We start from the raw sequence: 15,244 nt of genomic DNA, 5'->3' as shown, positions 1-15,244 counted from the left end.
ATTATAAATAACAAAGTTAATACCTGTTTTTTGAAATGTAAATGAAATGAAAACTTTCTAGCATTCTGTTCTTTATTATAAGAATACAATTAAATCATTTTTAATAGGCTTTTTCTTGAGTGATTATAAATATATAGTTAACTGGAATGTTTCAATTTAAAGTTATCTTTCAAGAATTGTATTTTTTTTTATTCATAACTTTTTACATGTTTTATTTGTGCAAATATGATTTTTTCCATGACCCCCTATCTTTTTTTTTGGTCCCTGATTATCTGCAATTTTGGTCCAAATTTATTGGTATAATTTTTTGTCAAATGAAGTAGAACTACAAATATAAAAAAGCAACATCACTTTCTTTTTAATATTGTAAAAACTAAATTATCCCGAATTGTGCTAACCCAATAACTTGTCATCAGAATTTCGAAAATTATGAAAAATAAAAAATTTATTACTGATTTTAATGTTTTAATTTATTTTAATGCTATCTTAATATTATAAGGAAGCAGTGACTCTGATTATTAGTTGTACCTTTAATTATTATTGACAAATTCATAATGGTGTGATATTTTTTTCCAAGTAAAATTTGTAATATAGAACACTGAAAATTTTGGCATTAAACAATAAACAAAAAAGACGTTGTATGTTTTTTTTTACAATCCTTTTTTTGGTTTTGTTTCCATTTTGCAATATTTGAAATTTCTTAGACGAACCATCCAAATTGTCAAGCTTTAACTGTATTGAAATTAAGTTTAGTATATTAAATGTTCATAAGTTTAATAACTATACACTAAACATTTCACTATATTTTATTTTATAATAATACTTAATTTTATTTATTGACATTCAGAAGATTTGTAACAATCGTAAGTGGTCCCGAAGTAATTTTTCACGACGAAAAATAAATTGGCTTATCCCATTTGAGGAGGGCTTGATGAAAAATATTAAGAAATGTTCGACATCTGGTGGAAAAATTGATAAAATGTAAGGTGATTGTTTAAGTTTGTAAACGAACTTTTTTATTCTGCCTTACTGAATAGTAATTTCTGTTTCCCATAGTTTTTTTTTTCTTTAACAATTTAAACAATCATAGACAATCCAGAATTTTGATATCTTTTCCCCCTTTTCTCAAATTTTATTAAAGCTTTTTAAATTAATCGAAACCGATTGTTTACATTTTCATTAATTAATGGAGCTCTTTCGGATAATTTTCCAAAACGAATACATTCATTCGGGTTAAATAATCCTTAGAAACAAGCGATAAAATTTCACTGGATTGAAAACTTCATTCTTTTCAAAAACATACAAATAGGAAAAATCAGTCTACATATTTCAAGCGCTGAAATATAGTTGCTCATTTTCAAGACATGAATGAGGAGAAACAAAAGTGATTTGAAGTATAAAATGTGAATATTTATATTTTAAATCCCTTTTGTTTCTTCTTATTCATGTCAGGCAAGTCTAGAAAAAGCAATCTTTAAATATGTGAATTGTCATTTCCAATGTATATATTTTTTAATCAAGTAGTGTCTTACAGGTTGTTTCGAATACTTGTTGCATAATTAAAACTATATAAAGTGATTCTCTAAAAAAATTATAGTATATAATATTTATTAAAAACAAAGTAATAAATTTTTAATTTTTTAAAATCTGAAAATATTCTGAACTAAATATTCAAGTCTTAGACTAAAACTTTTGAATGTCGAAATCTAAAATTTCATCGGTAACCGTCCAAAAGTTCTTGATGAATAAAATTTTGGCATATGTTTTCTAAATTTTATCACACAAAAATTTTTTTATCAGATTTTGTTAACATTTTTATTTTATTTTGCAAAAAATATCAATAAAATTTAAAAAACGTCAGGTATCACAATTTTTATTTTTTAAGAACATAGATTCCAATGAAATTTCAGATTTTGACATTTAAAACAATTTATTTTTAATATGATGTCAACATTTCCTTTGAACACTTCTTTTATTATCATAAAGTAAAATTATAAATTTTATTTTCATTGAATAGCTTTTGGATATACTAGTTATGATCAACAATGTTTTGATTTGCTTAAATAGTCTCAGAAAAAATTGGCGATTAAGTAAAAGGAAAATTATCACTGAACTTCTGATCGCACTCCAGACAAAAATTTTAGAACAATATTTTCATTCATGTTTCCAAGGGTACCAAGGCCTTATAGTTTTTAGTTACACATTATCAAATTTTTATACATTATCACCAGCAAACAATATCCTTAAAAGCTAATTACTAAAAAAATAATCCTAGAGCATATAATAATGAAAATATTACACTTGCTCATAAATATTTAAAATTAAAACATACAAATATTTTGAATAATGACATTGAAATATAAATTATGAAATAGGAAGAATTTTCAAGCATTAATAACTTTTATTGTTGTTCACAATTTTCTTTTCTTTGACATAATACATTTTTTCATCTTCTTTTCTGTTTAAAGCTGCCGGACAGCATCGATTTCAATAGCGAAAGTCTAATAATAACACTTCATTATTCACAGGAGATACATTTCTTTGAGAAATCTCAGATCGTACAAAACTTTTTACAATAACCTGAAGCAAAAATCAAACAAACTTAAATTACTGTACATTTCAAAAATACTTTCATTACGAAAGCATAAAAGCAACTTAATTTTAAATAAGAGTTTTTTACTAATTATGTATTAGATAAAACTACAGTCAAAAAGTTGGAGTTACGGCAATCTTTAGTCAGGGGGAAACAGGGTTTGCTGAAACCTAAGTATTTTTCTGTAATGAAAAATAAATAAAATCAACAAAAGTGTGGAGAAAAAAATTTCCCCTATGATAAATAGAGTTTTTTAGAAATATTCTAAATGTATACTTGTATATACAAACAAATTAATAAAAGAAATTATTCCGAGAATGAATATTTTAAGACTTTAGTCTTATATGGAAGACAAAATTTCATTATAAAATAACTGAAATGATTCTTTAGATAATTTAAAGCCAGCTTTAAATTATAAATAAACACATAAAGGCAATTCCTAAAAGCATCGTCAAATCATATATTCTTGGAATGTAAAAGCACATATTAAACATTCATAGCACAAGATAGTTCATCTGCATTTTACGATAAATTAATTCGTTGCAATATCTTTTAAGAAAAATATTATCTTATACTTTTATCCTTATAGTTTTTGCATTTGATTGCATGAAAAGGGATTATAAAATTTTATCGCTTGTTTCTTAACATTACAAGTACGTAATTTTAGGATTTTTCATTGGGTATACCTAAATGTATATTAAATATAATCACTAAATTGAAAGTAGACAATGAAATTATTTCCATGATGAACAAACAATATTTACAAAATGCATGCACATTTCATTAATATATTTTCATCAATGCATTTTATTCATTCATATGCTTTCATGATGCTTATTATTAAATTTAAACTACCTTTTGCTACTAACAATATTTTTATGAAATATAATATTTACCACAACATTATCTTCCATTTTCACTGCAAAATCTTTTTCATTAGTCCATTTATATCATTAATTTGTTAACAAAATTCGCATTGTTACAATTCATTTGTTAACAAAACAATATTTTTATAAAATATAATATTTACCACAGCATTATCTTCCATTTTCACTACAAAATCTTTTTCATCAGTCTATTTATATCATAAATTTGTTAACGAAATTCAAACTACTGAAATAATTTTTACTTATACATTTTTATGCAAATATGTATAGTTACTGATTTATATTTATTAGAGAAATAGCTGATAAGTTTAAAGCACAATTTAATTTCATAATTTCGACAAAAAAATTAGAAATTCAATCTTAACTGATAAAATTTTAAAATTTCTCTTGGTAGGTTTAAGGTTTATCTCCTTGATAAACTCTGGATAGTATTAAAATCAACAGATATTGAACAGTCCGAAAGAATGTCTTATGGAGAAATCAGAGGTCTAAATACTGAAATGTCAAATATCTGAAAATAATTATTGGTCGCCAAGACCATGTAACCAAGTTCACTAACAAATAGATAAACAATGGCACATTTTCCTTAAACGGCCGATATAAGCCACAATAATACACCCAGGTGAATATCTCAAATTATTATCAATAACACAGTAAATCAAAAAAATAACATTATGATCATAAACAAGGATAACTATTAAATACAATATTAGTAAGAGGTGATAAATATTGTACTGTATATCATAAAAATTTTACTTTAAAGAATTTATTAGGCATGTTACTTTAAACCATAGATTCTCCACCTTTTGAACATTGCCGCCCCCTAATGAGAAGGAAAAATTTAAATGCCCCCCGTGAGAAAATCCAGTTATTTAGAGCATGGGGAAGGAGAGGCTGTGCTGAATTATAATGCGCAACATTTTAAGCAATTTTTTTACGCATTAAATTTGTTTAATTTTTTTAAAATTAATTTGCAAGTTAACTCGATACTTTTCAACAAGCAGGTAATCGTGGTCTTTTTGTTGTAATTAAAAGAAATATGGTAATGAAAAAAACACTACAAAAGAAACCTATGTTTAAAAAAAGTCATTTATTATCAAATAGATAACTAAAAAAACACCCAAAAATAATTTTTCTACTCTAAAAAGTAGTATGTCAGGGGGATGATTGTGCTTGATGGTTCACAACATATTTTTTTAACATTCGGTTCAATATTTTTAGTGAGGTAAAGTCACAAGTCCCCCCGCTTTTTCTTTTTTGTGACTGGATCCGTCACAGCCCTGAATTTTTATTCCGCAAAGTAGGAGAAAGGGAAGGCAATAGTCCAAAGTCCAGGGCACCGATGACTAATGTCACTTTCAAGCCAAATTTCTGTGAGACGATCACTATTTCAAATTTTCATTGGTAGAAAGTTCGACCAATTTTTCCTAAATCCAAACCTCTACTGTTTCAATATTCACAAAAGGGTTCATAACCCATTGAGTGACTTCCAGGAACAAGACATCGTTAAAACGGTTACAAAATTCCATGTGTAAAGACTCAAGGTGTTGACAATATTCTTGTGTATCATCAGAGGAAATTTTACCATTCATTTTAAGATCCGATGAGATTGGAAATTGGCTGAACTCATTTCGATCAAAATTCTGCTTCTTCAAAATTATTTTTTTTAAGAAAGACAAAAATAACTGATTTTGTAGTGATCAAATTGTAGATTAATACCATTAAATTTTGCAAATAAATCCGTTGTGTATGAAACGTTGTGTACAACGTCTCTCTTAAGCAAATTAATTAGCAATCTGTCTCTCAGAGCTACACCTCTGTCTTCCAGGAACTCAAACACAAAAAAAAGATTATAAAACTTTGGATTTGGAGAGTCAACAAATCTTGGTGTGTAAAAGCGAGCGATTGAATTCTTCATCGTTTTTCTTACACAGCCATCTGAATAATCAATCGTTGAGAGCATTACTTCGAATTTTGTTCACAGCAGAGAGATTAACATATTGCAATGACTGATGCAAACGGTCGCTGAGATTTTTTTCCAACTAAATGCTGTCTGTGAATCAAGCAATGAACATCTAAAGTATGAGGTTCCTCCCTCTTCAAAAGGGCGATAAGCCCACTACGTTGACCCACCATTGCAGGAGCTCCATCAGTGGCAACAGATATAATATTCGCAAGAGGAATATTCTTTTTTTAAAAATATTCTTTGACAGTTTTAAAAATGGTATCACTTTTGGTATCTACTATCAAGCTTCTTGCGAAAAGCATCTTTTGAATAATTTTACCTTCCTTAACACGTGCATCAATAGTAAAACCTCATTACTTGGCAAGATTGACTCATAAACTTGAAGGGAAAATACGTTGGATATCAAATGTTTGCATAAGGAAACTCCAACGTCTTCAGCCATCTCATCAATTCGTCATTGCACAGCATCGATGCTTAATGTGATATTTCTTTTTTGCATTGGATGTGGCTAGATGGCGTAAAATTTTTTCCTTTCCTGATGACCGGCAGTATCAACTCTTTGCCGATGGCATGAAAGATTCCCAGATTTAGCAATTAATTTTGATATATTATGAGAGGCTATCAAATCATAGTCACATTTTTCTGATGAGGTTGCTAGTAAGCCTGAGCCTCAAGAAGCCTTCAGAAACTTGTCCTTTATGTTCGCGAAAAATAGTTAATATTTATTTTGATCGCCAGGGCGAATTTTTTGCAAATGTTTCTGCCTCTCGGGAAGGTTTCATTGCCTCATTAGATAAAATTTTGTTGCAAAGTATAAACATGCGTAGTTGAGAGTTCTACGGCGATTGAACAAATCCGAACTTCAAGTACGAGACACTGTATTGACGACACTTGCTTTCGTAAACCGACATTGTTGGCGACAGCAAAATACAAACGATGGACAAAAATAAACTATTTCTCAAAATTAATAAACAATTTACGATAAAGAACTAATTCACTCTCGTACCTGGCCAACTAAACAATGAAATGGAATCGAAACAAGGGGGACTGAAAGGAAGAGCACGAAAACCACCATAAGAAACATGGGTCAAATCAAACATTCATACTGAAAACGCATGCATTTCAATTTTCACCAAATTGCTTGAATGAGTGAGAGGCAAAAACATGACACATACGCTGCTTGGAGAATACAGGTAGCATAAGTTCGTTTTATTGCTGGTACAAATGGTGAATCGGATAATCTTAATTTATTATATTAATTTAATCTTTTTTCTTCAATATCAATTTTAGATTAATTTTATTTATTAAATTAAACTTAATTTAATGATTTTATTTTTCAGTTTTAAAATTAAATTTGAATGGGAAAACATGCTCCTCGCCCCCCTACCACCTAAAACATGCCCACCGTCCCCCTACTGTCCAAAACAAGTTCACCACCCCTTAGCATACTCCCACCGTCCCCACCAGGGGGCAGTAGCGGTCCCGTTGAGAAACAGTGATTAAAACTAAATGAAAAACTCTTAGTAAAAAAAAAATCTCAATGACAAATTTTTAATAATAAATTCTTTTATTTTATAAATTGAATGCTCTAAGATTAGCAATGATTATTTTAATTATAAATGGAAAAAAAAAACTTTTAATTTAATTACCTGTTTTGAGTAAAACCAACCATTGCTTCGCCTTCCTTCTCCTTAGGTGCATCTGAGAGGTAAAAAAAAGGGGATTTAATGTTTTTTATTATAAACTAATTAATAATAATGCTCTTTTAAATAGATTTATTTTATTATAATAAACATTCTATTCTGATATATTAATAATAAAACAGTCTTCTGTTTAAATAACATAGTTCTGAACCAAAACAACTGGTTTTATCAGTTGCTGCTGAACTAATGTGTTTTTCATACGAAACTCCTTTACATATCCCTCCCCTTACATTAATGACGTGAATAAAATTTATGAAAGCAATTTAAACTTATATATAATTATCCATGTAGCCTACACTATGCCATATCTACAATAACTTCTCTTCCTGTTTGTAGTTTTGTCTCTTTTCTGAAGCATATGAACTTAAACTTAACAATTTGCACATGGATGTGCGCAACAAAATTAGGTTTCATAAAAAAGAAAAGAAAAAAAAAACAATTTACATATTGCAATTTAAAACTTTACGTTTTGGGGACATAGCAGAAAAACGGCACAGCATTATTCAACCCTTTGAATGCTGTATTATTATAAGACACGAGTAACATTTATAATAAGCAATAAAAATCAATACTATTTAAATGTTTAAAAATTTTATCAGTTGAAATCACAAACAAAAGTTTAATGAAAATGATAAATTACTTACTTCACTGCATTATTAATCCACAGTTTCAAATGCAAATGTAAATAAGATAATGGTTGAAAAGCTTTGCTGTCGCAGCACAGCGCCACGGGACAGTACACGGCATGTTCCGCACGCACAATTTCATCCTGACATCATTGCTTAGAAAATCTCGTTTTCCCGAGAATGAGGGGAAAAATCAAATATTCCCTTTCATAAGGATTGGAATGGTTTTCATTTGGAATCACGCGGCCGGGTACATATGCCCCTCATTCAAAAGCCAGAGATATGAAAAAATCGAGGTACAAATGAGGTATAAACAAGGTATATTTTAAAGGTATAAAGGAGGTTGTTATTTATTTACGTCGTTAGGTTGAAAAGGGTGCAAATGAATACCTCAATATCAACCTCAAATATACCTTTAATATACTTCCAGAGGTATATATGTTTCAACCTGAGGTGTTTAATTTTACCTCTGTGGAGAGGTAGATATTTACTACTTTAAGGTGTTTTATTTTCAACCTTAGGCTATTACTTAGTAACCTGTAGTATATTTTTTTACGCTTGTAGAAGTAATTATTCAACAACCTAAGGTGTTTCATTTAACACTTCAGGTTAATATAAATTTACCTCATGTGTATTTTTTGACAGTTGGAAAGATAATTTCTTACTAACGTGAAGTGTATTATGTCCGACCTCAGGTAATTATTTTCAACCTCAAGTATCTAATTTTATGCTTGTAGAGATATTTATTTATTAACCTATATGTCGTTTTATACTTCAGGTTATTATAAATCTACCTCAGGTTTATTTTTTAAAAGTTGGAAAGGTAATATTTTACTAACGTGAGGAGTATTAAGTTCGACCTCTGGTAATAATTTTTCAACCTCAAGTGTAGATTTTTATGCTTGTAAAGGTATTTATTTATCAACCTATGGTTTGCCGTTTTATACTTCAGGTTGTTATAAATCAACCTCAAGTGCATTTTTCGACAGTTGGATAGCTTGATTTTTATGAACGTGAGGTGTTCGATGTTCTACTTTAGGTTGTTATTTTTTAACCTCAGGTATAGATTTATATAGTTGTTGAGGTATTTATTTACCTCCCTAAGGTGTGCCATTTTACACTTCTGGTTGTTATAAATCAACCTCAAGTGAATTTTCGTCACTTGGAAAGGTTATCTTTTGTTAACGTTATGTGTTCCATGCTCTACTTTAGGTTATGTTATTATTTTGTAACCTCAAGTATATATTTTTGTATTTTTAGAAATATTAATTTATCAACCTAAGATGCGACATTTTACACTTCAGGCTTATGTATCTCAACCTAAAGCTGTTTTTTTAGTACTTACGAGGGTAATAATTCCCAATCTTGATGTGTTAAACGCTCCACCTAGTTTATTAATTTTTAACCTCACTGTATAAAAAATATAACATATATAAAGATATTATATATATTATGTGAAGAATAATGTATATCATCACATTTTTTCAGCATATAACTTGAAATTGTCTGTCGACAACTTTTCCATAGTTACTGGAATGACGCTCTCGTCTGCTCCTGAATCCACTAAAAACCTCATTCTTGTGTTTTTATCTCGTACAAGTAAATGAAATTTGTGGCGAGAAATGTTTCCTTCAGCAGCAGAGTTTACAACTAGTTCTACTGCTCTTTGGAGTTTCTCGTATTCCAAATGCACGGTTGGAGGCATTTGTCAGCATGGCAGTGGTCGCCAAACATAAAATGGTAATAGCAATATTTTCCTTTTTCATTGAATCGCTTCTTCCAATTTTGGCTTTTTGATCGGGAATGTACAAAATCTGGATTTTCTGCATCTTTAAATGTTGCTCTTGATGAATGAATGCACCTTAATTTCGAAATTTGTACTTCTAATGATTTGATTCGCTCTAAAAGCTCATCGTTTGAACCGAAACAATGACATCGCTCTTGAGTTGCTAATTTCTTTACACCAAAAATTTCAGTCCTTGAGCTCTTATTATTTATTTTTTCTATAATTTCGGCGAGTTATGAAATATTTTCTTCATTTACAAATCATATGTTTCTAATGAAATCGGACAATTTTTCAGGCCAAAGAGTTCTAAATAAATTTTCTGAGATATCCGACGTTGCAATTGATTTTAGTTTCTGAAGAAGCTGGCTTAGTTTCATATCGCCAAGTTCAATCCCGCTAATAACTCTGCGTATTTTAACATTTTCACTTTCTTCAACTAGGTTTAGAAACCTATCTTTGGAGTTTGCATATTTTGTTTTACTTTCATCACTAATTATTTCCCAGATATTTTTTATGTATTTTGGTTCCAATTGATATTTAAACTTTGTTTTTTCTGATGCTATACTACTTATTTTAGACTGCGCTTCAACTTAATTGAGCCATATTTCCGGTTTATATATCCAAATTGGAGGAATTTTTGCACTTACTTTGTGTCACTCCTGAAGGCTATCTTTTTTCTCTTATCGCTATCATCTCTAAGGGCATCATCTTCTACGGGTCACCAAATTGTAGGGTTCCTATGTGAAGGCGTATACAGAGTACAAAGGACAATTTAACAAAACAACTTGTACTTACATATTTACAACTTGCTTATAAATGAAATACAATTTTTATCACAACAAAAGAAGCTTTTTAAATAATCTTAATTCTATTATTGTATCACTGAGTTGAATAATCTTAATTCTATTATTGTATCACTGCCACTGACTGAGTTGAAAACTTTAAAAATTAAAATAAAATTAAACAAATCATGCTTATGTCTACTCTACACATATAATTTTTCGAATTCGATGGGTACAAATCTTTGCGGATCTGTCAAAGGACTCAATTTTAAATGCCACTGTGACTGTGAACTGGAAAGAATTGCTTATTTAGAGTAACGTATAACCAATATTTAAGCTGGCCATTATGAATAGTAGACAATTCATCTCTTTGGTCACATAAAAATGTAGGCTAGTAAGACAATGATGTTATTTCAAAGACTGGAAACATATTTTGATGTACTTAATTCCTTAGAGGAAATGAAAGAGCATTAAACACTTGACGAAATTACAAGTATTTGCTAACAGTAGAGAAGATGCGGGGATTCCAGGACAGTGATATCCTGTGGTGCTGAGTTGAGTTGCTTGCGTCCTGCTGCCGAGCTGGGTTGAGTTGATTGCCCACTGTTTTAGTTTTGGTTTCGGTTTCCGAAATTTGTTACTTCCTGTGGCAACAGTGATTGAGTTTTAGTTTCGGTTCCCAGATTTTTTAACTTCCGGTGGCAGCACATGAGTCAGTTTCGGTTTTTCAAAATTTCTGAATTTCGAAGGCAACAAGTTTAATTTCGGTTTACACAAAAAAAATGCGTTAAATTTTGTAATAGCTTAAAATTAAAGCTCCAAATTGACGGTGGCAACACCTAAATTAATTTTTTTCGAATGGCACTACATTATTTTAAGTGGCTCCAGCTCATGTCGCCACCTGGTGAGTGAAATATGTATTACTTTCAAATATTCTAATTTTCCAACTCATTACAGTGCTGCCATCTACTGAATTAAATAATTTATAATATTTATTTAGAAATGATGCATTAATAATGGCGCCAACTAGTGAATAAAATGGATAACGAAAGTAAAAAAAAAATTAAAAATCCTACAAAATGAAAATAAATAATGATATTTAATTTAGGATTTGAACTCACAACCTCAGAACAAAATGCTTCCATTGGATACTGATTTGTCAGGCACGCTAACCAGTATTCAATGGACGTATACAGTACAGAGGAAAACTTATGATTTCAGTGAAATAAATTTAAACTCGCAGGCGGTTAAATCTTAGTTACATTTTTTCGTTGATCTCGCAATGACAGCTACCTATTTCTGCCCCCATTGCGAACTGATCGAATTTAGACTTAGTTTCGATTATGTTCAATTTAAATTCTTGATTTAATTTTTGTGTTTGATGTTTTGCTTTTGTTTCTGTATTTTGTATATTTCATCTCTATCTGTATTTGTATTTTTCTTTTCTTTTGATCTCTGTACGGCGTTAGGATAATGTCTGTATCGCCTGCTGCACTGGAAATAAAAAAAAGTTTCGATTATAACATTAATTTAGAGCGTTGGCAACAATTTTATTTAATCTATGAGTTAATTAATCTATTACGCAATTTCACTAATGAGCAATAATGAATATGATATTAGCAATGAATGGTTGTTAGTAGTTAAACTGTCAGACGTCTTTGGTTGCGTCAAATTTTTAGCTTTTGCTATTTTGCAAGAGTTCGAACACGTATTAATATAGATATTTTAGAAACATAAATTTTGTTTTTATGAAAAAATTATTATCTTATTAAAAACCTAATATATAATATATCTATAGTATTTATTAAATCATATTTTTAATAACATTAATAAACTTGTTTCATCTTTAGACTTATTTTATTAACTGAAATAATTCAATTATTATATTAAAATACAAAAATACTTATTTTTTATTCTTATGAAAAATATATTTGAATTAATTTCATTTTCTGATAGATAATATTATTAGAAAAATTATTAGATTAATATTATTAGAGTTTTCTGATTCACTATACACTCCCGCACATTATCACTTATTTTTGATCTGAATACTATTTCAGTTATAAGCAGGATTATTTTTCACTACTTTGTACGTTAAAAATTTAATATAGTTCTATATCGATTTATGGAAAATTAATATTATTCAAAATAAAAGATACTATTCAAGCTATATTATATGAAATTACATTATTTTATCTCTTCTATTAATATCGTTTTATCATATCAATTAATATTATTTTACATTACGATATTAATCAATATTATCTCATCAATCATCTCATATGAGTTAAATGAAAACGCATTAACAACGCGATTATATAAGTTAATGATGTTTTTGAAAAATATTTTCAGTGAGTACATACAATGACTAATAAACTGCAACTGTATGCGTATGCTTAGGATATCATCAATTATCTTTGAACCTAATCTTTTCATCTAAATTGCAATTGGCACGATATTCCAATTATGCCTCCTATTGTTTGTGATGGCGCGGAGATCAAGGGTAAATGTAATGAGAGTATAAATATGGGGAGAGTTCGCGAAAATAAAAGAAAGACGGGTTTTTTTTGGTAGAAGACTGGCACTCTGAGAAATTATTGTTTGGCAATATTACTCCAGTTTATCCAGTTTACAAACTAAACATATTTCAGTTTTGAATATTAAAAGTTGAGTAAAAATGTGGCTGACTGTATTTATAGTAGCATCATTAGCCAGTATAGCTTTAAGTAGGAATGCATCAAATACTATTATACCCATAGAATCTCTGTATCCTGACGATGCTTATAACCACAGTAAGTATATTCAAAAAATTTAAATGTAAACCATATTTATTGCATGATTTTTAGTTCAAAAATATTTAAATTATGGTTTTATGGCAGATGTTCAAACTAGCTTTTGTATGGATGATAAAAGTTAATTTCTGAAGATTAAATATTACTATCATGTTAATTAACCTTTAAGTTGCGGCTAGACGGGTGAAAAAATTTTCCTCTGGATACGGCCCATTTTTGCAGAAATTCCTCCCCCACTTAGTCAGTGGGAGGTAACTACTTTAACCAGATATGAATAGGAAACGTTTTGTTGTAATTTGTATGCCACGTTTCTTGCAGGCAGAAGTTGCAGAGTTGTAACGTGCATCGTTATCGGCTGTTACTTTGGCTTAGTCATGCATACTTTGGCATGTTTTAGTGATGTTTAACACATTATGAGAAAAAGTTAAAATATAAACTCTTAATTAATTTTACATAATAAAATGATATTTTCTTTTATGCAATTTTCTAATAGAGCATTTTTTGAAGTTTCATTCTCATCTTAAAATCATAAACACATTANTGTATCCGGACGATGCTTATAACCACAGTAAGTAAATTAAAAAAATTTGAATGTAAACCATATTTATTGCATGATTTTTAGTTTAAAAATATTTAAATTATGGTTTTGCAGATGTTCAAACTAGCTTTTGTATGGATGATAAAAGTTAATGTCTGAAGATTTATTATTACTATCATGTTAATTAAATTTATTGCAATAATATAAGTATACATTCCAATCAAGCCGAATTCTTTTTAATATTTTTAGCATTTTAGGAATACGTTTTGTTGTAATTTGTATGCCACGTTTCTTGCAGGCAGAAGTTGCAGAGTTGTAACGTGCATCGTTATCGGCTGTTACTTTGGCTTAGTCATGCATACTTTGGCATGTTTTAGTGATGTTTAACACATTATGAGAAAAAGTTAAAATATAACTCTTAATTAATTTTACATAATAAAATGATATTTTCTTTTATGTAATTTTCTAATAGAGCATTTTTTGAAGTTTCATTCTCATCTTAAAATCATAAACACATTAATTATAATAAATAATTTTAAAAAACAAATTTTTGAAACTTCTAACGATGAACGTTGTAACTCTTTTCTACTAAATTTTATTCGTATAAGCGGGTTATTCGATTATCCGATATGCAATTAAGTGGGGACGACTGTATGTTCAAAGAAGAAAAATTACCATTGTCTATCTTTTTTACAACAAATATATTATACAGTAAAGTAATTTAAAACGCTTCTATTTAGCTTATATTTGAGCCCCATATTGAAAGAAAAAAAATCCTGTTTCATTTTAAAATTATGTTTTGAAATATTATTTAATTTTATAAAACAATAAATGCAAAATAATAATAAGTAGTAATATTAGTTATCGGTGAGATTTTAAACTGATAGGTTACCTTAATACTTTCTTTCTTTATTTATTTTTAATTCAAAAAAGAATATTCTTCTTAATTTCTTATTTATTTTAATCTTTGTTAGAAGCAGGAAAGGTTTTATACAAAAATCTGCTGAGTTGAAGTATTTCATGATCGCCATATGTATCTGAAAATTTTTAAGTCATCAATTGTTATCAAACGCATCTATTGAAGTTCTATTGACATAATGATTGTAAAACATACATTTCCTTTGGGTCGGCCTAAACTGCACAAAGTATTCTACCCCCTTTAATCAGTAACATCAATTATCGAACTCTCATCCTTTCCAAAATTCTTCATGGGAGAGGAAAGAAAACAGGAAGTACATTTCAAAGGGACTAGTTATAAAAAGGTAGCTACAAAATTGGCTGCTTTTCGCCAAAATTCTCTGGTTCCCTTCTTTTTTTTTCTTCTTTTTTTTCAAAATTTTGCCGATTGTTTACTTAAGTATGATATTGATAGAAACTTATTTTTTTATAATTTTGAATGAAATTTTTTTTTCAAGCACATGTAATAAAAAAAGTAATTGGAATGCATTTTCTTTTAGTTTATATTATATTGAGAAATGTTAAATAAGTATGTTTAAATGGGGCAGAATTCGGCGGATTTATAGTTTTAAGATCCTTCTTTACGTGGGAATAGCTGATAAGCTTTAGTTTAA

General features: G+C 28.9%; 1 protein-coding gene across 2 annotated transcripts in view; it reads left to right on the top strand.

The window, feature by feature from the left end:
- Positions 1-15,244, top strand: part of LOC107437758 (pancreatic lipase-related protein 2) — a 45,853-nt gene that overhangs the window by 13,256 nt on the left and 17,353 nt on the right. The window contains exon 1 of one of the 2 annotated variants that reach the window (XM_016049856.3): positions 12,856-13,135. The exons of the other annotated variant lie outside the window; for it this stretch is intronic. Coding sequence (XP_015905342.2) covers positions 13,021-13,135 — 115 coding nt within the window. The 5' untranslated portion in view covers positions 12,856-13,020. Of the gene's footprint in view, positions 1-12,855; positions 13,136-15,244 lie in introns of those variants that run through there. 2 annotated transcript variants of the gene reach the window in all.

The sequence above is a fragment of the Parasteatoda tepidariorum genome, chromosome 10, assembly GCF_043381705.1.
Source record: "Parasteatoda tepidariorum isolate YZ-2023 chromosome 10, CAS_Ptep_4.0, whole genome shotgun sequence".
NCBI lineage: Eukaryota > Metazoa > Arthropoda > Arachnida > Araneae > Theridiidae > Parasteatoda > Parasteatoda tepidariorum.
This window is presented reverse-complemented; position numbering and strand designations above follow the sequence as displayed.